The 27,369-nt window shown below is 38.6% G+C and overlaps 1 protein-coding gene across 3 annotated transcripts in view; it reads left to right on the top strand.

Annotated features, from left to right (window-relative positions):
* The window catches only part of acsl3a (acyl-CoA synthetase long chain family member 3a), a 127,729-nt gene that overhangs the window by 81,949 nt on the left and 18,411 nt on the right, over positions 1-27,369 (top strand). For all 3 annotated transcript variants that reach the window (XM_072572777.1, XM_072572775.1, XM_072572776.1), the window contains 7 exons: positions 9,790-9,899; positions 12,521-12,659; positions 19,073-19,223; positions 20,440-20,563; positions 20,946-21,017; positions 22,972-23,111; positions 25,662-25,834. In XM_072572777.1, coding sequence (XP_072428878.1) covers positions 9,790-9,899; positions 12,521-12,659; positions 19,073-19,223; positions 20,440-20,563; positions 20,946-21,017; positions 22,972-23,111; positions 25,662-25,834 — 909 coding nt within the window. The remainder of the gene's footprint in view (positions 1-9,789; positions 9,900-12,520; positions 12,660-19,072; positions 19,224-20,439; positions 20,564-20,945; positions 21,018-22,971; positions 23,112-25,661; positions 25,835-27,369) is intronic.

The following is a 27,369-nucleotide window of genomic DNA, read 5'->3' as shown; positions in this document are numbered from 1 at the left end:
GCATCAACCGTCCAAACAGCATCCCACCCAATCCCTGCCCTCTACCCTAACCCTGCGTTTTCCACAACTAATCCATCTAAGCCTTCATATCCCTATACACTACAGACAATTTAGCATAGCCATTTCACCTAAACTGCACATCTTTGGACTATGGGAGGAAACCGGAGCACCTGGAAGAAATCCATGCAGACACTGAGAAGTAAACCCCACACAGACAGTTGTGCTGGAATCAAATCTGGATCCCTGGCACTGTTAAGGCAGCAATGCTAACCACCATGCTGCTTTGTTAGAAGATTGTATCAATAAGGTTGTCTGTGCCTTAATCATAACTAAAATTGATATATCAAATCAGTTCTGCAAGTATTATTGACATCAAAAGCAAAAGAGACATGAGCTTTTGTTAGATCAACTGGGTATATCAGTGTCATGTTGAGTCATGTCGTTCAGGTTTAAAAATGTTCTAGCTACATTTCAAATGTACTAATTTACATAATTGTGTGGATTATTTAAATGACAATAACTTGTCATTAAACTTGGGACTAATTTGTAACACATTTGGAATCCTTATTTAAACAATTAGCTGACTTAATAATAAATCTTGGCATAAGTGAATTAATGAAAGCAAGTGTAACTTGCCTAGGACACATGTAGCTCAAGTGTTACAGTGAACAGCAAAAATAAATGTTTTGACAGAACTCCCTCTTTTTAAAAGTAAAAGAGGAATCATGAGTTTTTTTTTGTGGCTTCTTTCAGAAATTTGTGCATAAATCCAACATGATAGCTGGAGCTTTAATGGATCTATTACAAAGGTAATATGGTCAAGAGTGCCAAACTGCTTTTGAGAAGGTAAAGGCAGTCCTATGAATGAACCCATGTTGACAATCCCTGACTTAATAGAACTTTTAAAACTGCCAGTTTGGTGTGACTAACCTGTGGTTTGGTAATAGTCTTGTTGCCAGATAATGAATTGGATGTGGAGAAGCCAGCAAGGTATTTTCCTAAGAAGTTGAATCAACATCAATAGGAACAATCCAGACTGGAAGACAAAACTCTGGGTTGTTAAAACCTGTTGGACATGTCTGTCATGACCACAAAGAAATGCTAATATAAACTGACCATAATCTGAAGGCCTCTGGAGAAATGTAAAATTCAAAATGGTAGACTATTTTGATAGAGCTTGTTAATTCACTTCCAAAAAATAAATTGTTCATATCACTAGAAAAGATGATTAAGTGCAGACATAATGTTGTGATTAATATAACGTTGCTGAAATAGTTTAGAGCAGAAATGGTCCATTTGGCCGATTTGAGTTTACTCTGCCATTCGTTGAGATTATGGCTCATCTGATAATTCTCAACTCCACTTTCCTGCCTTTTCCCCTTTGATTCCCTTTCTGATGAAAAATCTGTCTATCTGTGATCCTAGACTTGCCCACAAGGGGGAAAAAGCATCTGCTCGTCATCTTACCATCTCCGCATCTACCCAGTCAAGCCCCTTAAGAATCTGCTATCTTTGAATAAGTCATCTCTCCAAACTATTCTAAAAATCCAGTGAGTACAACTTCCCCATATATATTATAAGAAAATTCATCCATCCCAACATGTGAACCTTCTTTGGGCTGCCTTCAATGTCACTTCCTTGGGTAAGGGAGATGTTCACAGTATTCAACTTGCTCTGACTCGTGTCTTAGATTAGATTCCCTACAGATTAGATTCCCTACAGAGTGGAAACAGGCCCTTCGGCCCAACAAGTCCACACCAACCCTCCGAAGAGTAATCCACCCAAATCCATTTCCCTCTGACTAATGCATCTAACACTCTGGGCAATTTAACATGGCCAATCCACCTGACCTGCACATCTTTGGACTGTGGGAGGAAGCCGGAGCACCTGGAGGAAACCCACACAGACATGGGGAGAATGTGCAAACTCCACACAGCCAGTCACCCGAGGCTGGAATTGAACCTGGGTCCCGGGCCCTGTGAGGCAGCAGTGCTAACCACTTAGCCACTGTGCATTTTACATGCTCTTATTATATGCTGATTTAGAACCTTTCCCACAGCGTTGCTATTATTTGGGGGCCTATACACTATTCCTACCAATTTCTTCTTTCTCTTGCTCATTTCTTATCTCTACCAAAATTGATGCTACATCAGCCAAGCCTAGATCATCTCTCAACTGTCCTCATTTCATCTCTTATTACCAATGCTACCCCGCCACTTGATCCTTCCCTTCTGTCTTTCTGAAAGGTCAACTATCCCTGAATGTTATGTTCCCTGTACTCCGTGCAATCATGCCTCTGTAACAGCCTTGAGATCACATCCATTTACACCAATTTGCACTGTCAGTTTGTCTCCCCTATTCTGAATGTTTCATGCACTGAGACACAAAGCCTTTAAACTGACTTTTTTGACCGTTTTAATCATCCTGACTTTTCTCTGTACTGTGGAAATCTCACCCTTGTCTATTGACTTTGGATTTTACTGTTCTCTCGTCCATTACTATGCTTGTTTCTCTTTCCTTTGTCACCCTGCTTAGGTTCTCATTCCCTGGAATTTAGTTCAAACCCACCCAAACTCAGTTGCATGGACCTGCCCTATGACATCCATCCTGGTCCTGCCCAGGTTAAGCTGCCTTGCTGGTACTGGTCCCACCTCCCCCAGAATCAGTCCCAGGAATCTGAAAGCTTTTCCATGCACCATCTTTCTAGTCACAAATTCAACTGATATATCCTACTATTTCTACTCTGCCTAGCATATGGCATTCATAGTAATCCCAAAATCACTATCTTTGAGGTCCTTTTCAACTTATTGCCTAACTCCTATCTTCAGCTTTTAGGGCCTCATCCCTTTTTTCAAGCCAGTGTTGTTTGCAGCAATGTATACCACAGCCACTGGAATAACCCCCTCCTTCTAGAATGTTATGTTAGGTGATCTGAGGCATCCTTGACCTTAGTATCAGGAAGGCAGCATACCATCCTGGAACCTTGTTTGTGGCCACAGAAACACTTACTATTCCCCTTACAACTGAATTCCCGAAGACTAGTGCATTCTCACACTTTCTCCTCCTCTCCCATACAGTGGAGCGAGTGTCTCAACTGTATCCAAAGTGGTCTATCTTTTTCTCAGGGGAATAGCCTGCACTACCTGCCTAGTCCACTTGCATTGTCGGGTGGTCACCCATTCCCTTCCTATCTGTGGAGTCTTAACCTGAGGAGTGATCAGCCCACCATACTCAGCTTCATGATTCTCCACAGTGTCCCTAAAAGCTGCTCCAACTCCAAAACCCAGGTTTCCAGGAGTTGCAACTGGAGACACTTCCTGCGAATGGTTTTCCAACTAAGCTCAAGTGTAAACTCCGAGTTTCGAGTCATCAGAGAATTTCGAGATCATCACTGGATCGTAATTGGACATTGGAAGATGATCAGTTGATGAACCTTCTCACAATGGTTTCGGCCTAACACCAATTCAGGATAAAGCCAATCAAAAGCTATGACCTTAGCAGGCACCTGCACCCAGGCCAGGTGGTGTCCAGAACACAGACAGGGTGACTGTGAAGAAGGTGGAAGAAGGCACGTGGTTGTTTGGACCTTTTCCCAGAAGAGGCTGATGGATCATTGCTGAACAGCTGCCTATACATGCTCCAGGCACACAGAGACAAACAGTACCTGTGCCTGGACGACCATCAACTTAATGCCTGTTTTTCACCAACCACCTTTTTGCCCTTCACCTATCATGCCAACTCCTTGAGTGTTGAGTGCAGCTCCAACAGTATTCAGGTAATCATCCAGGACAAGCAACCAGTTTTATTGGCATCATGTCTAACACTTTCCATTTTTCCACTCCTTTCTTCATGGATACACAGTTGACAGTATTATGTACCATAGATAAGGTGCTGTTTCAACATCATCTTCTAAAACTATGACCTCTACCAATTGGATGATAAGAGCATCTGGCACATGGCAACACCACCACTTAAAGATTTTTCCTCCAAGCCCCACACCAGTCTAATTTGGAACCACGTTACTATTCATTCTCTGTTGCCGAGTGAAAATCCATGAAGTCCTCCTTGAACAGAACTGAGTGTCCCAACACCTCAAGGACTGCAGTGGTTCACGAAAGTAGATTGCTTCCAGTTTCTTAAAGGCAATTGGAAATGGGTGGTAACTACTCGATTGTGGTGTCCATATCCCAAGAATGAACAAACACCTCTTCAAGACCCCGTGCTCATTGGAGAAAAAATATTGGTCTGTTACCTATATTTCCATATTGCGGGTTACAATATTATTTCATATTTTCTCTAGTTGATTAAGAAAACCATTATCATGCAATTATTGTGGTCCAAAAATTGACCCTCCGATTTCCAGTTCGGGGAAGTGATGGCATAGTGTTCATGTTACTGGTAGGTAATCCAGAAATCTTGGTTTATGCCATTCAGGTGTGTGTTTAAATCACACCAGAAAAACAGTGGACTAGAAATTCAGCTAATTGAAAAATCTGAAATTAAAAGTTAACATAATGGTGACCAGAAAGCCATTGTTGATTGTCATACAAATCCATCTGGTTTATTAATGTCCTTTTATGGAAGAAAATCAACTGTCTTTACATGGCTGTCCTACATGTAACTCCAAATTGATGCAATATTATTGAGCCCTCAATACTCTCTTAAAATAGCCTGGCAAACCTTAGAGTTATCCAAGCCAAGAAAAGAAATGACCACCTGGCATTAACCTGGGGATTGAAACATTAAGTTGGGAGGAGGTTGTAGAGTGTCTGTAAAAGGATATAAATATGTTAATGGGCAAAATATTAGCAGGTGCAGTAAACGTGGGAAATGTGCATTTGTCATCTTTGGCAGGAAAAATTAAAATGAAGTATCCTTACTGGGGAAAAGTCTTGAGCTACAGAGCAATCTGTACATGATGGTTCATGAATCACGAAGTATTTGGATACAGCAAGTTTAAAAGGAAGGCATATAAATTGTTAGTATTTGTTGTAAGGGGAATGCAGCATTTAAAAAAGAGAAAGCTTTACTGCAGTGTTACAGGGCTTTGTTGAGATCTTGAGCTGTTCTGAAGGAAAGTCACTGGACCTGAAACATTAACTCTGCACAGATGCTGCCAGACCTGTTGTGTTTTTCCAGCAATTTGATTTTATTTCTGATTTTCAGCATCCCTAGTTTTGTGTTTTTTTTCCCATTTGACTTATTCTTGGAATGAAGGGGCTATCCTGTGAGAAAATATTGGACAAACTGGGCCTATGTGTACTGGAGTTTTGAAGAATAAGAGGTGGTCTTTGTGAAATATAGAAAATATTTGATAGGGTGGTTACTTGGAGGATTTTTCCTCCATTATGGGACAAGAAATAGGGGGTGGAGTAAAAGAATGAGGGGTCTTTTTAGACTGAGATGAGGATTTTCTTTGCTCTGAATGTTGTTAGCCTGTGGAATTCTCTGTCCTGAAAGTAACGGAGGCTGTGACATTTAATTTATTTAAAGCAAAGTTAAAAGACATTTGATAAGAGATGTCAGGGACTGTTGGGGCAGATTCACAAGTTGAATTGAAACCGCAACCAGATCTGTATTCTAATAGAACCTGCTTCACAATTCAATGGGCAAGAAAGTCTAATCCCGCTCCTAAATCCTATGTTCCTATAAATTGCTAATCTTAACAATCTATATTGTCAGCCAGTCAGATGGAAATATTCTTTCTTTCTCTACTGGGTCTTGTTTTTTTGCAATTACAACAATCTCTGCTGTATGATGAGTCCTTTCTTTCTCAAAGCATTTGTTGTGAGTGCAGCTGTGTTTTTCATGAAGGAAGAGTACACATACAAATTCTGGTGGTATCTTTTAGTTCTACTATTTTGCAAGCTTTTTTTTAAAAATAAAAAGTTGTCATGTTGGTTTCTGATCTTTCCCTTTACTGAAGGGATTAAATACTAGTTAGTAAATTCTAGGGATTTTATAATTTAAGCTCAAATCCCAATATTATTAATTTGAGGCTTCAACCAATAAGACAGTAGGAGACAGTCCAGTATAATAACTCAAGAAACGTAACTTGGGTTACGTATGAAACTTTTCAAGCAAGGCAGTTACTTTACAGGTCTGCAGTGCCTCTTATTTTCTAATTCAGCTTATGGCACTCTGTCCCTTTTCAGACTGCTGGAAGAAGATGTTGTGATTTGTAAGTTGCTTATAGTAGTTCGATGATTTGTCTTGCTAGAATTTTGTAGATCTGATGATCTCTACCATGAGTAAAGGAAATTGAGGATTTAGGAATAGTGGGTATGAGAAGAGAACAGGAAGCTAGCAGGTGATGGAGAGGAGATCAGGAAAGGGGAGATTCGAGCAGGAGAGTGCCACAGAAATAGGGAGAAGCTTCTATTCTGACAGTATCTCTTCTGTGAATTTCACCTCACTCTCCAAAGTCTACTGAACTTGGTGCTTGTAAGCCGATAAATTATAGTTCCAGCTCTTGGTGACTTGATTTCGGAATCTGCTTCAATTCTCACTCACCTCTCCTTCCTCTTTAATATGCAGTTTCACAATTCTTTCAAAATTAAATAATGCAATAGTTAAAAATGGCTTGACTTAGTATTTAAAGCTTCACATATTTTTGATGTGAGAAGCATGCTAGGTTTCATTTAAGTTAGTCTTATGGATGGAGAAACAATAGGCAAGTAGAACGCTCTCAAAGATATAAGAATTAAAAGTATAAATAGGCCATTCGGCTACTAAAGCTTGCTATGCCATATATTAAGATCATGCTGATCTGTTTTTATTTTGAATTCCACATTTCCTAATGACCCTGGATTCCCTTGCCTAACCAGGATCTATCCACCTCCATTCTAAGAATATTCAAAACCCTTGCATCCTTTGCCTCCTGCTTCCACTTGCTTCTCAGGAAAAGTGGGGGGGGGGGCTGTGGTTTGGGTTGGGGGAGGGAGGGGATGGTTCTCATTAAGGGGAGATTTGACTTGTACTGAAAAGGCTAACTAATTTTTAAAACCTGTTCCCTAGTTCTGCATTCATCCACAAGAGGGAACACCATTCCATACTTACCTTGTCAATATGACTCAGTCATTTCAACTTCAATCAGATTATCCTTCACTCTTCTAAATTCCAGCGAAAACATGCCCAACCTCCTTCCTGTAAGAAAATCTGCTTGTTGCAGGTGTTAATCTCATAAACCGCCTCCAAGACGCATTTTTGTTCTTAAATAAGGAGATGCACACAGTTTTGAAAAGCATAATATCCTTCCTTTATTGTTCATTTTTCCTTGTGATATATAGCAGAAAAGCTGGGGCATGGCCAATCCGTTAATCTTTTTATCTTTTGAAGCAAAGGTCCTGTTGAACAAGCTGGATGAAATAACCGAAAAATTTATATTGCGAAACTATGATTCATATTATTGCTCTAAACAGAATAGATTTGTGTACTTTTTGTGATAGTTGAGTCTGACTTACAGTAGGTGATTATGTAAAGTCTTCAAAGTTTGTGAGAAGATTTGTAGCTCGGGTGCTCGTGTTGTGGTTCTGTTCGCTGAGCTGGGAATTTGAATTCCTAGAGGCATGGCATTCATCCACAGATTCAATCAATAAGCACATCGACCTGGACCCAATATACCAGCCACTGCAGCGGACAGCTGGAACTGACAACCGGAAGCGGCAGATACAAATCACTATAAATGCCGGAGGAAACATCACACAAGCGCTTCACAGGAGGCTCCCAAGCACTGAGGATGTCACCTAGACAGGGGACGAAACATCTGCAACACAAATTCCCAGCTCAGCGAGCAGAACCACAACAATGTAAAGTCTATTCTTAACTGCAAAATATTCCTGCAAAAACTGGGGTTGACTTGTACGTTGATTATTAAAGAGAACCACTGGTGTAGATATTTTGAAATGCCATCAACATTTGATGCAAATACTGGGTGTCCCTCAAATTCCTGTGCAACTCCACAGCAGAGGCTGATGACTTGCTTGATCCCTTATACCCAATTAGTTACCAGATAACTGTAAGTAAAATGTACCTGTATGGGGTGAATCATTTGAGGCTGGCCATTACTGAGAAGGTAGCATATAGTGATTGAAAAGGGGGACTTGACTTGTACATTGATTGTATGCAAAAACAGATTATTTTGTTCTGGGGAAAATGAAGTTGTCTTTTATCCTAGATTGGTTTGTATCTCATGATTCATGGCAATTGATTAACAGCCCTGTATCTACATGTACTTCTCATTTTGTTTGAGGTGTTTTAGACTTTGAAAAAGCATTTACCAAATATGTGTATCAAATGTAGCAAAATCAATCATAGTTTCAGTGCAGAGTTGTACATCTTGTTACATTAGAATTTAAGATGTTTTTATCTCCTATATCCAGTAGTGAATCTCACATTGGAATCAGCAATGAAGTTTAATAGTAATAAATTTATAGTACAAATTATTTTTAAAAATAAAATATGGCAAAGGTTTTATGAAGATCTGTTACTTGTAGCAAGTCTGTAGCTGTTTTTATTCTGCATACTGCCGTAAATGCTGCCAACCACACAGCAGTCCTTTTGATGGCCCCAACTAAATAGATTTTTACGAGCAGACCTACAATCTGAATTTGAGCTCGAAGGAAGTTTGCCATGAGCTTATACACGTAACCACCTCGAGCCTCGCCTGAGAAAGTGTTAGGTAACTCAGCTGAGAGCTGATGACATTTAGGTCCGTGATGGTGTTAATGAATTACATCTGCTCAGTCCTTCTTCCTGGTTGTTTTTCTCCATGACGTCAATACGCAATAGTTCAGAATGCACAATTCTTTTATTTAGTACATAGCAATTACAAATGTGTATCATGTTTAACAATTTTTCACTTTTTGTATTTGAGACTGATTATTCATTTCACCAGCCTGTATAATGTGACTAGATGCAACAGCTCTTTTTGTACTTTAATTCTTTTTGAATCTGGCTAAGAAATTCCCCTGTTGATTTCTCATAGAAAGGTCATTGGACTATGTGGTGAGTGCTCGTGGGAATGAAGACTGTCATTTTCCTGCCTGTTGCACCCGCCAAAATAAAAGTACCAATAATTTATCTCTGAATCCAATGCTAAGCAACAGGAAATGAGTGCTAGAAGACATCATTTCTCATACTGCTTAAAGGCTGACCTTGAACGTTAGAAAGAAAATCCTACTTCATAATTTTAATTTGTGTGGATACATTGATTTATCAGTTTGACTAACTGAATAACTTTGTGAAACCAGTCAATTCCCAGTTTTTGACATTATGATCAGAAATGTTTTTATCGTGAAAATGTTGATTTCATGATCTTAAGCATGGCATTCATTTACGTTTTGAAATTCTTATGCATTCAGTATGTTGCTATGAGCTTGAATGGACAGTTTGAAACAGAACATGTGCACTAACTGGCCAGAAAGGGCAATGGTACTTGATAATGAGAAAAATGCACTTTAATCGTATTATTTAGTTCACCTTATTATTAAAATGAAAACTTTGAGGTAGGGCAATGTTTTAAAGCGGCCAAGTCAGAAGCTTACAGAATTTTTTTTTCCGCGGAATTTAGTCTGAGTTCAAACAGGTCATTTTTATAGAAAATCATGATCTCAACTTAAAATGGCGCAGAACTTTTAAATTGCATCTATATTAAATTAAATTGAACCTGTCTCTAAAGTGGCATTTAGAATTTTTTTCTACTCAGCGTTTCTGAAAGGTTTATTGGTTAAGGTACAAATAATTCATTGCCTGTGACTTGTACTGAAATTCAATCATTTTGATTTCCAGTTGTCACCCTCTATGCAACTTTGGGAGGTCAAGCAATTGCACATGGTTTAAATGAAACCGAAGTCACTCATATTATTACAAGCAAGAAACTTCTGCAAACAAAGCTAAAGGTAGGTCATGGAATGTTATTTTGTTTGTGGGATTTCTTTTTGCCTGTTTTCCATTGTTTCTGCAGGAACTTAAGCATTCCTATGATTTATAAATCGCTCAAAAATGAGATGTCTTCTGATCATTTAAATTATGGTTAAATGAGAAGGGGCCATTGTCGTTGAATTGGGTTATTTTAGCAGTAAATCTCAGACTTAAGAATTTCCAACAATGTGAAACATGCAATTCCATTTTTCTTTTTGCTGGTTTGATCTAAAATTAATAAAATGTTGCCCTATTTTGGGATTGCTGAGCAAATAGTCTTCTCATTGTAATTAAAGCAAAAAAAAAGCCTGGTTTTACTATATCTGGATGAAATGCTGAAAATGCTCAGCAGGTCAGGTCTTCTCTCTGGTGGAGAAGCAGAGTCAACAGATAAGATTTTAACCTGCCGTGCTTTGTCCAGCTCCATGTTTTATCAACTCTAACTTCCGGCATCTGCAGTCCTTAATATCTCAAACTTAGCTGTTCATTGAATCATAGAATCCCTACAGTGTGGAAACAGGCCATTAGACTCAACAAGTTCACACTAATCCGCCAAAGAGTAATCCTCCCAGACCTGTTCACACATTCCATTACTCTACATTTACCCCTGACTCATGCACCTAACCTACACATCCCTGAACTCTGTGGGCAATTTAGCACAGCCAATTCATCTAACCTGCACATTTTTGGACTGTGGAAGGAAGCTAGAGTACACAAAGAAAACCCATACAGACACTGGGTGAATGTGCAAACTCCATACACTTATTTGCCTGAGGCTGGAATCGAACCCGGGTCCCTGGTGCTGTGAGGCAGTAGTGCTAACCACTGAGTCTGTTTGTTGTTTTGGCTCACGAGCGAATGAAGAATGAGATAAAATAATAGTATTTTAACTTGCAATTTTTAGCCTGCAGCTTATTTTGGAAGGGAGACAGTGGTGTAGCACCAATGTCACTTACTGGTAACCGAGAACCCCAGCTGAATGTACTAAGGACATGTGTTTGAATCTCACCATGAATTGTGAATGCAATACGACATGGAATGCTGGTCTGTAATTTACCATACTTACCTGATCTGTATTACATGTGACTGCAATGTGGTTGACTTTTCACTGTCCTCTGAAATGGCCTAGAGTGCCTCTAAATTCAGTTAGAGATGGCGAAACCAATGCCAATCTTACCAGTGACTTCATATTCTATGAAAGAATGGAGAAAAAAAATGTATTTCTGTTATAGTGCAAAGCAGATTATTTTGAATAGTTTTTGACTTACTTATTTGGTGGCTAAATATCTTTGTTAGATATGCTTTCATCATCTGCTCTATCTTTTACTTTCGACCCTGTATTACAATGAATAATATTCAACATTAACCTGACCTAAAGCAATCCAATATTTTATTCTTCAACAAGTTTGCCTAGGAGCAACTTGTACCTATAGGTAGAGAGTTTTTAAACCTTCTTAGATCAGTCCCATTATGTGCAACAGTTTCCCCTAGTGCATAAGTTTTAGAGTCTAAGTCCTACAGCACGGAGACAGGCCCTTTGGCCCAAACTAGTCCATGCTGACCAAAATGTCCATCCATGCTAACACCATTTCCCTGCATTTGGCCCGTATCCTTCTAAATCTTTTCTATCCATGTATTTGTACAAATGCCTTCTAAATGTTCTTAATGTCCATGCTGCAACCACTTCTGCTGGCGCTATATTCTGTATGAATGCATATGACCCTCTTTTGCCCGTTAGGTTCCCTTTTATTCTTTCCCCTCTAACTTTAAACTGATGCCATCTAGTCCTTGATTTCCCATCCCTGGGGAAAAAGACTGAGTTAATTCACCCTATTCATGACTCTCATGATCTTATACGCTGCTATAAGATTCCCACCCACCCACCCCCCCCACCCCCATCTCCCATGCTCCAAAGTAAAAAGTCCTAGCTTGTCCAACTCTCTCTCCAACTCAGACCATTGAGTCCTAGTAATATCCTTGTAAATTTCTTTTGCATTCTTGCCAGTTTAATAACATCCTTCCAATAGGAAGGTGACCAAAACTGATCACACTATTCAAAGTGTGGCCTCACCAGTGTCCTGTAGCATTGCAACATAACTTCCTGACTTCTATTTCAATGCCCTGACCAAAGAAAGCCAGTGTGCCAAAAGCTGCCTTCACAGCCCTGTCCATCTGTGACTCCACTTTCACAGAACCAGGCACCTAAACTCCAAGATCACACTGTTCCACTACATTTCTTAAGGCCCTATGATTCACCTTGAAACTCATACTTTGATTTGACTTTCCAAAATGCAAGATCTCACACTTTTCTATGTTTAACTCCATTTGCCATTTCTCGTGGTTCTATACATTGTATTGCAAGTATGACTTGATTAGTTCATTGTACATCCTCAGCACAATGCAATATGAAGCTACTGAGTTTACCTATCTATAGACACTGTTTGAAGTTTAATCATTGTCTCATCACCTTACCCAAGTTTGACAAGAATAACTAAGGATATTTTGAAAGTTGGCACACCAATGTTTGAATGCAGAGAGTTGAAATGATCGATCTGAAATCATCTTGGACTTTTCATTCTTCCCCATTTCTGCTTCACAGGAAATCCTAATTAATGTTCCGAAACTGCAGCATATCATAATCGTAGATGATAAGTCAACAGCATGGTCTGAATATCCCCGTGGCATCATGGTTCACAACATGGCAGCAGTGGAAGCATTGGGCGCAAAACCAGAAAACTGTGTGTAATTTATTTTCTTTTCTCTTCATTTTTACATGTTTTTGTGTTTTTATACTTAAATGCAGAATAACACTGCTTCTAAAGTTACTTTATATCCAGCTAATACAAAAGCAAAAAAAAAGCTGGAAATACGCAGAGATCTGTCAGTTTCTGTAAAAGTAAAGTTTGACATTCATAATTGAATCTTTTCATACTTCAGGTTTTGAAAGTGTTTCCAACTCAATATTAAGGTTTTGATTTTAGGCATAGGCCTGCTGTGTATAGTTTCTCTACTTTTGTAATATGTTGACAGTTAGTAAACAGAATGAAGTATTCAGATTTGCTATGCATGATTTAATAAGTAAGGAGCATTGGGAGGTCTCTCTGATAAGGAGAGCAATGAGGAGAAGTAGGATTCGTTTCTTTGCTGGCATTCCTAATCTGATACATGGGCAATGAATCTTCAACAGTTTGCATTAATTACAGGGATAAAGTTCTGAGTGAGACTAATGCTAGTTTCAATTAAATTTAAATTTTGTGGAAACAATGGAGTGGATTCAGATTGCACAATGGTTTCGAAACTTCTTGTTTTAATGCTGTCAGATGCAAAGATCTGTGTTTTCATGCCTCTGTCTTGAGTTAGGTGCAGCTGAAAGATCTTTCAAGATGGTAGGCTGGATCTAATTCTAAGAGTCCTGCCCCATTCCCTTATTCCACAGAGCAAATATTGTGGGAAAAGAATGCAGATACATGCCTACATGTTGCATTCTGGCCCTGACAGGTTCTATTGTTGGTGCAAGCATTTCAAATCTCATGTAATTTTGATAAAATCAAGTTATTTTGTTCGAAGTGCTTTACAAATGAAGAAGTCATGAACCATAAGGAAACCTTGGTCTCTAGTCAGGAACCAAGAAAAGTAGATATTCAGCACTCCCTTTGAAAAACATTGCTGTTCTTATTGTGGTTTTGGTTAAGAAAAAGAAGGAAACATATGTCAGGTCTAGACAGATAGATTGAGTGAATCCTTAGAGTATAAAGGCAGTAGGAGTATCCTTAAGAGGGAAACAGGGAATATAGGGAGAACTAGCTATTTGGATACAGAAGTGGTAGAGGAGGGTTGTTTTTCAGACTGGAGGCCTGTGACCAGTGGAGTGCTACAAGGATCGGTGCTGGGTCCGTTACTTTTTGTCATTTATATAAATGATTTGGATGTGAGCATAACTGGTATGGTTAGATAGATAGTTACAGATGACACCAAAATTGGAGGTGTAGTGGATGGCGAAGAAGGTTACCTCAGGGTGCAACAGGATCTTGATCAGATGCTCCAATGGCAGATGGAGTTTAATTTAGATAAATGCGAGGTGCTGTATTTTGGGACAGCAAATCTTAGCAGGACTTATACACTTAATGGTAAGGTCTTTGGGAGTGGTGCTGAACAAAGAGATCTTGGAGTGCAGGTTCATAACTCCTTGAAGGTGGAGTCACAGGTAGATAGGATAGTGAAGAAGGCATTTGGTATACTTTCCTTTATTGGTCAGAGTATTGAGTACAGGAGTTGCACCTGTACAGGACATTGGTTAGGCCACTGTTGAAATATTGCGAACAATTCTAGTCATCTTCCTATTGGAATGATGTTGTGAAACTTGAAAGGGTTCAGAAAAGATTTACAAGGATGGTGCCAGAATTGGAGGATCTGAGCTATAGGGAGTGGTTGAATAGGCTAGGGTTGTTTTCCCTGGACCGTCTGAGGCTGAGGGGGTGACCTTATAGTGGTTTATAAAATCACGAGGGGCATGGATAGGATAAATAGACAAGGTCTTTTCCCTGGGGTGGTGGAGTCCAGAACTAGAGGGCATAGATTTAGTGTGAGAGGGGCATCTTTTCCACGCAGAGGGTTGTATGTGTATGGAATGAGCTGCAAGAGGAAGTGGTGAAGGCTAGTATATTTACAACATTTAAAAGACATCTGGATGGGTATATGAATAAGAAGGGTTTGGAAGGATATGGGCCAGGTGCTGGTGGGTGGGACTAGATTGTGTTGGGATATCTGGTTGGCATGGGCAAGTTGAATTGAAGGATCGCTTTCTGTGCTAAACAGGGAACCTCAATTATCCGAACGAGATTGGCGGGCATTATTTCGTTTGGATAATCAATTTATTCGGTGAATCGATTCAGTGCTTTTCCTCTAGGGCTCAGAGTTTTTAACATCTGTTCCCCGTTCAGGAGACTGCAGTAGCATGTGAGACCCCGCCCCCAGAACCCTGTCCAACCCAGCACCCCCTCAACCCCATCCAACACCATCCCACACCCCAACCCCGTTCAACACCACCCCCGTCCAACACCACCCCCTGCTCCCCAAACCTGTCCAACTCTGCCTCCAACACCATCCCCCTCACCCCAAACCCATCCAACACAGCCCCAACCCTGTCCAACACTGCCCCCACTTGCCCTCCATCACCCAACCCCATCCAACATTGTCCCCCGTCCCTGTCTGCCCCCAACCTTTCTCCGGTCAGCTGGACTGTACACCAATAACAAGACTGCTGCTGCAGCTGCCTTTGTGGGGTAAATCTCTAAATAGCGCGTGCACACAACTTTTTATTGCACCTTTTTGACAGGTTCCATGTTTGCCCTGTGCAGGTCAGTGTTGGAGAGATTATCTGGGGGTGGGCATTTAGGGTACACCCCGCTGTAGAACTCCAGGTCAGGGGTTGGGGGGGGGGTTGGGGTAGGTCGGTCAGTCATTTGGAGACGGTGCCTGTTTATTCACTGTATATGAAAGAAGCATCACTGTTGGAAACACGTTTTTGATGTAATGTTTCCATTGGGACCTCGCGATCTCCTTTGGATAATTGGTATTCGGATAATCGAGGTTCCTCTGTACATCTCTATGGCTCTATAAAGTTGTCAACTGCAAGCAATGGAAAGCTTCAGTGTAAACACCTCTTGATGCCTGTGTGTTTGGGCAATATTGAAAAAAACCTCTTCAAACAAAGATCAGATAAGGCCATTCTTAGAGCACAGCCAAGTATTCTCCTTGTTACCATCTGGCAATTGTATCAGCTTAAGCAATTTAAGTAGATGGTCAATATTAGTTTTTTTCCAGATGACCTCTACACACATTCTTAGCTCTAAGAATAAGTACTGAATTCGACTCAGCAAGGGTCTATTTTGCTGCTTCAAGGAGAGTATTAGCTTTGTATTTTTTTTAGTTTGTGGAACCTGGCCGATCTCTGAAAAAAATTTTCAATGCTTGCATGTTTTTGGACAAGATTAAGAGGTGGAAAGTGGATTGAAGGTTTCCTCAATGGGACTTTCATTCTTTGCGTTCGTTGCCCTATTTATTTGCTCATAAAATTGTCAGTGTTTTTCAAAGGTGTTTCTGATTGGCTGAGTTTTTTTTCTCATGAGCATTTCAAATTTGCAAGTGTCTTTTATATTTGTTTGGCTTTGTACTTCATGCTGGGTGAATGAGAATGAATGGGGTATAAGAGATGTCAAGGAGTCATTTGCTTGGTTTGGAGGTGGTGGGGGATTTGGTGAGGACCAGAGTGTTTTAAAGTCATAAATGTGGATGAGGCTGATGTTCCACAGAAAAAAAAACAGCGATTCAAGCTCTCTAATATCAGCATCTCTTTGCCCCACCCCCCACCAACCTCCATTGCCTCCCCTTAGGAACTGATAATTTATTTCCCTGAAAGTAGGACAGAGTGTTACTGCTGGATGGAGACATGGAATGAAATTCCTGGCTTGGCATACTCCTCTATTTTTTAAAAAATCTGACCCAGGCAATTTTTATTAAGCTTGCCTCATCAAATTTGAACACGAGTCCAAAAATGAACGTGGCTTGGACAACACATTCGCTGTACGTTTTTTCATTTAATCAATCAGCTGTTCAATCAATCATGAGAAGCACTGGCTATCAATTTGTAGCTTCTATGAGAATACTTTTCTTGCCATTGGAAAGCTATAGTAAGGATGACTAGTTCTGCTTATTTAACTGTGTGCCACAGTACTGTCTGATGGCTTTGTATTTAGAACTATAGTACTGAAAAATGAAATGTCTGTCTTAAATCACTGCTCAGCATAAGGAAACTGAATTTTGCACTTTTTTTTACTTTTCGTTAAATGTCAATACATATTTGAGAAGAATAAACTGTTTGAATAACTTTTTATTTTGTCTCTTTGCTTCATATATCAAATTTCCCATGCCTTGTTTTCCTTTTGGTGTATCCACTGCAGCCTTAGGGCATGTGAATAAAGAGCAATTCCATTTGCTGGAGATCTAGCACATCTGGAGTTAATTACAATTGCTAGATAGATTGTGGGGCTTTATGCTTCAGAATTTTTAGAAATTTTGCAGGATTGCAACTAATGTGTATAGAATATTGTGTAAATTTTGTGTAACAGTTCAGACCGGTGATTTCCACAGAAAATAACTATGGTGTAGAGTCGCAACAAATGCGATGAATGTGGCTTGAATGTAGCTGCTCTTAAACTTTGTTGCTCTATCCTTCACTTTTTAAATCAATACTATTTTGCTACATTTGTTTTGGCCCTTTTAAAATAGGGTTTCTTTATTAGATGAATAAAGTGAAAGATGTAATAGAGTGAAACCTTACTTGTTAACAACAGTGTTGTCCTTTCATCTCTTTGGGCATGATTTCAAAGGTGCATGCTTCCTGTTTGAAACAAGCTGGTGCAGTCCTGATCCATTCATTGGTGGCCATAGGTTCATAGAGCTGAGTTGGCATTCTCACGCAGGACATAAGGGCGTTTCTTTAATGGTTGGCTAAGACTTGTTGAAACAGCTTAGGCAGAGATCTACCATGCAATAGCATTCCAGATGGTACCAATGTAATTAAGAATTCTGGTGCCTCATTTGGTTGATCATATTTATTGAAGTATTAAAAGACTATTCAGTATCACTGCTTCACATATATGCAGAGTGTTGTGTTTTTATTTCACTTATGTTCTTTATTGTATAACTTGATTTTTTTTTTGAACGATGATCCAGTGTTTTTGCTTCAGTTTGTCCTCTGCAGCTGGCCATAATAGCACATAAAATTGGACCAGGATTGGTCCATTTGGCATTGAATCTGTTCCACTGTTCAGATTATGGCTGATCTACCTGAACACGCTTTCCCTGCACTATCTCCATTTCCCATGATATCCTTAATATCTGTAAGCTTCTCTCTTTATCATACTCAATGTCTCAGTCTCTACAGTCTTCTGGAGTAGAGAATACCCAAGTTGTGCTATCTAGAATGAAGCAATATCTTCTTGCCTCTGTGCTAATTGCTATTGTGTCCTGAGTTTTAGACACCACCCCCCCCCCCCCCCCCCCCCCCATCTAGCTAGTGAAAACATTCTTTATTTGTCTACTCTGTTCAGCCTTGTAACAATTTTGCATGTTTAATTAAATAACTTCTCATTCTCCTAAAGCTGAGAGATTACATGCCTATTCTGCTCAATTTCTCCTCTTCGATAATCCTGCTATTCAAGGAATCTGCCTATTGAACCTTGTTGCACTCTGTCTATGGTTAGTATATCCTCCTTGGGTAAAGAGATCATAAGCTATAAATGCTAACCCAGGTGCAGTCTCACCAAAGCTATATAGTTGCAAAGAGAGAGATCCTCATTCTTGTACTCAAATCCTTTAGGAATAAAGACCAAAGTCCATTTGCCTTCCTAATTTCTTGCTGCACTTGCACCCTAATATAGTGACACTCAGTATGGATGCCCAAGTTCTTTTGAACATCTCCACTTTCCGATTTTCATCCATTTAAGAAATGCTATCTTTGTTTTTTCTTCAAAGTTCACAACTTAGCATCTTTCCATATTATGCTCCATCTGCCTTGCTCTTGGCCTTTCTAAATCCCCTTGAAGTACTTTTAATCTCTTTAGACTCCCCATTTCCACCTAGTTTTGTGTTGTCAGCTGCCTTAGAAACTTTGCATTTGATTTCCAAATTGAATAGTTGTGTCCTTGTCCTAATCTTCCAGTTGCATCATCAAAAAACAAATTGCCAAGCATGATTTCCCTTTTCATAAATGTATGTTGACATTGGCTAAACCTACAATTATTTTCTAAGTGTCAAATTATCAACTTCTTTGTAATAGATTCCATTGTGTATTCTCATTTTTCTTAAAGGCATCTTTAAAAAGGTGAATGTTTTCATGGGAATTTTATGCTTTTGAAGTTATAGATTTGTTTAAAATAATGTCTGTAGTATTCCTAAAGGTCTTTGCCAATTGTCTACAAGTAAGCTTGTATGCAGGTATAATTACTAAATGACCTAGCTTTGAATCTGTGAAATGATTGGTAAAGGAAGCGGGATGTTTGTTGTGTAGGTGAAAGTCTTAATAGGACAAAGTATTTTATTTTCATCTTATTTCATAATTTCAAGAATTGCTTATTTTTTTCCATCATAGTGAATAGACCACGAACCAAGCCTACATCTTTAGATATTGCTGTAATAATGTACACAAGCGGGTCTACAGGCTTACCAAAGGGAGTGATGATTTCACATAGCAACCTCATTGCTGGGATAGCAGGAATGTGTTCTAGAGTTCCTGACTTGGGGTATGTATAATTAATGGTTTAACTGGGAAGTTTTACTTGCCTGCACTGGAAAACTGTTGTGGACTATATATAATTAATTACAAAGCATTTTAAAAACTTTTATGTAGGGTACAATGCATACACTGAACTGAGCTATAATTTTTAATTGACTTTAATAAATTGTCAAAAAAACAAGTGAAACTTAGGGATTCGAAAGGAAAGAGAAATGAGGGAGTTCTGTCAGTTCAAAATAACCCTATCACATCTTTACCTGTTGAAAATCGTATGTCGGCTAGTACTTTCACTTATAATTATTCTGCAAAGGTTCTTTACAGGTCAATTTGAGTGCTTTTGTCTAATAATTCGTTTGACTAACCAGAAGTTATTAATTCTGTCATATTCTGTGATACCTAATTCAACTAGTATAATTCTAAATCCTACTAAGGTGGAGAGTTTGTATCTCTCTCTTCTAGAGTCAGGTTATATCCCACCTGAATTTTATTAATTCACACTCTATCAAATACAGAAGGTACAATTTAATCTTTGTGGGTAGTCTATCTTGTTCATACTGAATTTTGATGTGATCACAAAGATAAATCAACAGACATAATTCTTCTGAAAAGACAAATAATTTGCTTTTATGTAGCTCTTGTAGCATCTTCAAGACATTTAAAAGGGTTTTATAGCTAAATTACACTTTTGAAATATGTATGTTAAATTTTACACTAAGCTGGAAATAACCTACTGTTCTGAGAATAGCTTGGGGTGTTTTCAATATATCTGAAAACTTAAAGAAGAACTTGCTTTAAAAGTTGGCCTTGAAATATTTGGTGTGTATTGATTGTAACAAGGTCAGCCAGGTAGACCGCATAGAATGAGATCCCTGATTGGACCTGGTTAATAGTCCCAGTCAGGGAGCTCTGGCCGATAGATATAAATAGGAGTGTCAGAAGTTCTGTTCACTCTGAAAGCTGGACCAGTACGTGGGGGAACAAAAAGGGTGACTTGGTGATGGGGTACTGGCCTCTGGACTTAGTTCACACTGAAGTATTGGCCAAGATTTTCTGCTTTAATGGGACTTCAATGGGACTTCAATGTGACCTTTTGCGAGACAAATGTTATTATTCAACCAACAGATTAATTGTGTCAAAAGCTGTTTGATTTTGAAGGCTTTTTTTAAGGCCCATATTTGGTGTAATTGTTGAAAACCTGCTTGGATTTTATATTTTCTATAAAGACCAAAGGATACGTACATTGGTTACCTACCCCTGGCACATGTACTGGAGCTGAGTGCGGAAACACTTTGTATGGCTTGCGGCTGTTGCATTGGCTACTCCTCCCCTCAGACTTTGGCAGACCAGGTACAGGTTTATTAATACATTCATTTTTAAAATCTCATTTAGAATGGTTGCAGTAGTAAAATATTGTAATGATTTAACTGCATTTTAAACACTGCTATTTTCTATTTAATTAACATTTATTCTTGCATTAACATCCTATCAATTGCTGTACCTAATACAGATTTACAGGATTTTTATCTGCACCTTCAAAAGTTGAAAAATAGCATTATAATTTCTATTTAATAAAGCTTTGATATTGTTTTGTGGCTTTGTAGTTTGTATTATTGAAATATTTAAACAGTCATCCTCAAACCTATACTTATTTAAGTGGAAATGCACAAATCTGAGTGGTGAAAGATATTGTAGTTTTGAAGGATAATATTTTTTGTTGATTGTTTTGTAGTCTGCTAAAATCAAGAAAGGAAGCAAAGGTGATACAACAGTACTTAAACCAACACTATTGGCAGCTGTACCGGTAAGTTTTAGAAATTGGAAATGTCCAGAGCAAGTTGTTGCAAAATAGATTCATAACTCAACAAATGGTTTCATTATAAACACTGCATAAGTTCATATTGCTTAATTCCAAAAATCTGTTATCCCATTGGTTCTATTTGGGAGATTTGCTGCTTACACTGTATAAAACTGATTTTTTTTGTGAAAGAGATCTGCATGTGGGCAATGGTGTCTACAGGTTAATGATTAGAATCTCTACAATATGGAAACAGGCCCTTTGGCCCAACAAGTCCACTCTGACCCTCCAAAATGCAAACCACCCAGACTTATTCCCTTACCCTTAATGGTTAAGATTGTCCTTGGATACAAGAATAAACCTTATTCATTTTTTTCTCTAAATGACATTGCATTGCAATTGTGCTGTTAAACTTAAAGCAGTGGGAGAATGCATCTTTCATGAAGTCTCATATCACTTCATTCTGGCTCAGAATGGAGTTGTTTTACAGCAGTTACACTGCCGTCTTAGTGTTTCAGTGAGGCTAATTGAACATAAGAGGGCATGGTCAAGGTGGTCAGGAAAGGGTTTGACAAAGGTTTTGAAGGTGAGTTCACTTGTGGCCAGCAAAGATTTTATTTTTTTTTAAGGACAATGTACCAATGTGAGGGGGCTGACTATCGATGCTGGGTAATGGGATGGTAAGAGTTGAAAGAGAGGAGAGTGTGGAGAAGTAGGTCCAAATTGAGGAATTAATACTTAACTCATTTGGTTTGTCACAAGACATCCTGGAGAGGCTGTCTTTCTCTCACTCTTTCAAATTACAGTTTTTTTGAAAATTCAGACCATCTCAGCGCTGAGATCCAAAAACTTATTTCCCTCTAGTGTCCAATTTCTTAAAGTATGTTGAAAATTTATTATAATATTACTTTATTTGACCAAAAGGACATTGCAATTCATTTAGCAATTTGTAGTTAACTTTGTAACAAAGATTTTCCCTTCTATGTGTAAAAACAGAAATTGCTACAAAAACTCAGGACTTCTGGCAGCATCTGTGAAGAGAAATCAGAGTTAATGAATCAAGTCCAATGACCCTCCTTCAGAGCTCAGCTCTGAAACCTTTTAATCCTGCTTTTATAAGGTTCACCTCCCCTCAACTGTTGAATGGTTTTAGTTTTTTAACTGCGCTCAAATGTTTCCTGAGGTGGCTGCTTGGTTAACTGTCAGCTAAGTTTTCATAGTATGTGCTGAGTTAAATGTGATTTATTTCACTGTTTCGTTTAGAAAACCAACCTGATTATATATGTAACATGCCCATTAAATTAGGCTAAAATATCAATTTTGAATGTAGCGGAGTTACTAAAACTCTTTCTAGTTGGGATATATTTTCAAAGGGAAAGGTCATCTTTCTATCATAAAGGATACTGGCTAACTTTGGCCACAGGTCATCATCAAGGTAGAGGTGGTCTTTCCCATCTATGCCAAGCATTTGTAGCAGATCAGTGAGTGTAAGTTGCAAAAGTAAAATTATTTAAAAGAAAATTTTAAGCTGCTTGAACTATCCCTTAAAATTTTATTTTGCTATTCCTCTGGGATTTATATTGTGACATTGAGAGTAATTGTACAGATTCCTTTGGAAATAAATTTCTAATGCCACAAGTCTACTGAAGTCAAGATACCAGATTAGATAGGCCCCCTGATGTTCATCCTTCTAGCAAGGAAGATAGCTTGGCAGCTGTGCAATGATTACTGTCGGAAAAGGGGATTTAATGATGCTATAGTGACTGTCAAGTACTTTTCTGACCCTGTTTATCCAGCAAGCTGACTTGGAAATTCTTGGTTTTTGTGCCTTGTTAGCAGAAGAATTCAGAATCAACCTCCATCCAAAAAAATTGTCAAATACTGAGGATTACACAGATTACAAAAAGAAAAAAACACAACTGGTAAAATAATAGCTTTTAAAAAATTTATATGCCAACAGGAAATTATGGATCGCATTTATAAGAATATTGTGACCAAAGTGGAAGACATGAATAGTATACAGCGGACTCTCTTTGTTGTTGCCTACAATTACAAAATGAAACAGATGTCCTTGGGTTGGAGCACGCCTCTCTGTGATTGGTAGGATATAAATAATCAAATTGCCTAAACTACTTTAATAATCTACATACATTTGTTAATACAAATAATATTACATATAAAAATAGACATGTCTTATAGAGAATAAAGATGGAGAATTCCAGATATTCACTGCTATCTGAGAGAATTACTTCCTTAATCATGTAATGAGTGTGCTCTTGTACAGTAATACGTCCCTTAGTTCAAGATTTCCCCAATTAGTGAAGCATCTTTTCAACATCTCCCTTCTCAAGCACCTTAGAAACACGTATTTTTTTCAATGAGGTTGCACCTGATTCTTCTAAACACTGATAAATCAAGGCTCAATTTGTTTATTCATTCTTGCCACGTTAACCCCTTTATCCCAGGGATGAGTGTAGTTGGTAGAAACACTGAAACGAGAAGCAGAATTAAGCCATTTGGCCCTTTGAGGATGACCCATCATTCGATATGATTATGGTTAGTCATCCAACTCGGTGTACTATTCCCACTTGAACTTCATTGTCTTTGATCCCCTTTAGCTCTAAGAACCAAATATAGCTTTTCCTCGTAAACATTGTTTTGTCCTCAGCCACTTTCTGTGGCAGGCAATTCCACAAGCTCACCACTCCTTTGGGTGAAGAAATTTATCCTTGCCTTAGTCCTAAATGGCCTACCCATATGGTTAAACTCTGACCCCTGTTTCAGGGCTCCGTAGTCATCAGGAACAGCTTTCCTGTGTTTACTTTGCCTAGTCCTTGCTATTTTGTTTCCCTTGCTAAACCTTATCTCCACTCAAACTGATTTCACATCATGATTTATTGCTCCTTTTTCACTATTCAGCAGTGCAATGATACTATTAACAATGACACTCCCCCTCCACCTACCCTCCACCATGTCAAATACCCCTTGAATGTTAAGTTCGCAGACTACTTTACCTTGCAATCATGTCTCTAATGGCTATCAAATCATGTTTATTCATTGCTATTTGTGTCATCAACTCATCTGTCTTATTCTTAAAAACTTTGCATTCAGATAGAGGCTAGTGTTTTCTATCCCTTTCTGTTACACTTTGTCATTTGTGTCTTCACTACTCAGCACCTCTGCTTTTTGTTACTTTTTGATTTTTTTTTATATAAGCTTCCCTTCAATTGAACCCATTTCCACTAATTCGTTTAAAGCCCTATCTGTAATCCTAGTAAAACAATTCACCAGGACACTGGTCCTGTATGGTTCAGATGAAGTCTATCCCAAAGGAATAACAATAGGAATTCAGGTATGCTACAGATAGCCACTCTGATTCAATAATTTTATACGCTAATTTCAGTAGTCTTGTTACCTGTTTCAAATGTAAAATAAGTACCATAGCCTTATAACTGTTAGCACACAGCTGCACCCAGGAAATTTACAAGGACTTTATCATCATGACTTACACACAGCATTTTCCTTTGGGTTCTCTGCAGTTACAAAATTCATAAGCTTCAGCAAAATATATAGAGCACTAAGGATGATGACCTTCAAAATATATTCATCTAGTATCGGAAAACGGATGAACAATTTTATATTGGGCTGTTTCAGTATATCCTTCGCAAACACCAGCTTTCCCTATTCAAGGCAAAAGTATAACATTTTTGCCACTGATTTTCTAGGTTCTAAATTTTCATTGAGATCAAAACTATTTGTCAATATTGTGATGCTAGATATCTCTTTAAATGTTCAGACATTGCTACCAAATTTTCCATTGTTTACAAATACAAAATCACTTCAATTTACATTTACAACTCTTCTTGTCTTGTGTATGGAAGGGTTATCCCAAATGGGGCTGTCTTGGGATTCTGTCCATTCCTAGCATCCAGAAGACAGTGTTTGCATCTGCCTTCTCATGGAAAGTGACTCAACTGTGGAAAAATATAAATATTCATATAAATTAGCTGATTTATTCTTTTAAAAATTAACATGAAACTAAAACAACTCTTTTTGCTTTGAAATACTGAGTAAAATTATGTCGTAAAGATTCCAGAGTTAAATCACAATTGAACAAATTTGCCTAAAGAGGCAAATTTGGTAGCCCAATAGAGCGTTTCCCATTTATAGACTTTTGCTCAAATATCTCATCCACTTTTCCTTTGCTTATGTTGTCTTTTCAACCATTACTCAATACATGAACTCAAGTATCACCATTTTTGCTGGTCCTTGTTATCGTGGCATCTTCATGCCTTATTCTCCATAATACCATCTGTACTTATAACAGTGCCCTTCTTAAGCCCTATGTTTGATTCATTTATTCTTCGTTTCTAAAATCATTCTTAAAATTTACTCATTAGGAATACATTCTGCTACCTCCCCAGTTTCCATCATCTTTAATCTAATCCCCCAACTGCTAAATGTCTTGATATACTTTACTGTTACCAATCCGGTTTCTGTTGTTTCTACTATTGCTGGTAAGGTTTTCTCATTTATCTATTCCATTTTATTATTGTTTCTAAATTGACGAGCAAATTGTTGGTTGCTCATTGCTAATCTGACATTGACTAGGTACTTGAAGAAAGAAGTACTAATATTTTGTTTCAACAGGTTGATTTTCCGAAAAATACGTTCGTTGTTAGGAGGAAAAACTCGGCTCATTCTATGTGGGGGTGCTCCATTGTCACCATCTACACAAACGTTCATGAACATCTGCTTCTGCTGCCCTGTTGGACAAGGATATGGATTAACAGAGACTTGTGGAGCAGGGACTATTAGTGATGGTTGGTTACTTTACAGTTTCTTTCTTTCTTTCCTTCCTAGAGCTGTCAGTTTTATTCAGTGTCTCTAAACATGTGTTTTTAACATGAAAAATAAAAGTTAAATGAAAAAAGGTAGCTAGTGAACTGATAGCATTCCGGTATTGATACTGAACTAGTAATCCCCATGTAATTTTATGGGGATCCAGATTCCAATTCCACCATATCACGTTGTGAAATTTGGATTCAAAATAATCTACAATTAAAAAGCTAATAATAATCTTGAGACCATTATTAATTATTGTGAAAGAAAATGTTTTGTTCACTAATGCCCTTTTGAGGACTGCAGCTTCCCCATCTAGTCTAGTCTACAAATGACTGCAAACGCACATCAATGTGGTCACCTTTTAATTGTCCTTAGAAATGGCCCAGCGAATCACTTAAATAGTCTCCAAAGATGGAATGAAACACGATACAACATGACATTAACCTATGTACCAGAAACAACAGTAGCAGCTCGGCGCTGTTGACCCTGCAAAGTTGCGCTCACTAATACCTGAGATTTAGTTTCTTATTTGGAGTGCTGTGTCTCAGATTAGTCAAACAATAGCCTCAAATTGTCATATTCACAAAACTTGCTGACAATGTCAGAGATACAACCAACACAATTCCCAAATGTGACCTGTCCCATTAGCAAAACAGACCCAGCAGTGTCAGCAACACAGTGATAATCAAATAGGAAGGAGTTAATCCTGGAATCCTTAACATTGATTGCAGATCCCATAAAGTCTCATGACCATGTCAAGCATGGGAAAGGAAGCCTCGCACCACACAGTGCTCACCTCCTGGTTGGTAAATTAATATCCTTCCATGTTAAATACTAGAACAATGCATTGAGTGTGGCAGGGGCACAGAATGTGCAGAGGACTCTTGTGTCCTTTACCAAGAATTCATGATAAGATCATTGATCTAGTTTGATCAGTCCTAAAGGACATAGCTGCTGGACTGAGTCAGCGTCAGGTGGTAATGAGACCAACAAGTGAGAATAACATCTCATCCTCATCAGTCTGCCTCCCCCTTTTGATGTAGCTGTTTATGAAAGTATTAGTGAAAGTGACTACTATGCTGTCCTGGTGGAGGATAATTTCCTATCCCCACATTAAGAATGCCCTTATCATGTTGTGTGGCTTTATTACTGTGTAAATGGGATAGAGTTTGAACAGATATAGTAACTCCGTTCTGGGCATTCATGAAACATTGTGGCTGTCAGTATCAGAATACTCAAACACAATCTGCAACCTCTTCACCCAGCATATCTCCCACTTTGCCATTACCACCAAGCCAGAAGAACAACCATGGTTCAGTAAAGAGAGCATGACCACATGCCTGGATCAACACGAGGCATACCTAAGTTGTAAACCTAGTGAAACTATAACACAGGACTACTTGCAACCCAACAACAGGGCTAAGTGAGCCCACAACAAATAGAGGAAATTCAAGTTCTGTAGTTCTGCCACATCCAAACATGATTGGTGATGGATAGTTAAATAATTGACTGG

This window comes from Chiloscyllium punctatum, chromosome 6 (assembly GCF_047496795.1).
Source record: "Chiloscyllium punctatum isolate Juve2018m chromosome 6, sChiPun1.3, whole genome shotgun sequence".
Lineage (NCBI taxonomy): Eukaryota > Metazoa > Chordata > Chondrichthyes > Orectolobiformes > Hemiscylliidae > Chiloscyllium > Chiloscyllium punctatum.
The sequence above is the reverse complement of the archived record's forward strand: the minus strand, read 5'-3'. Positions and strand labels throughout refer to the sequence as shown.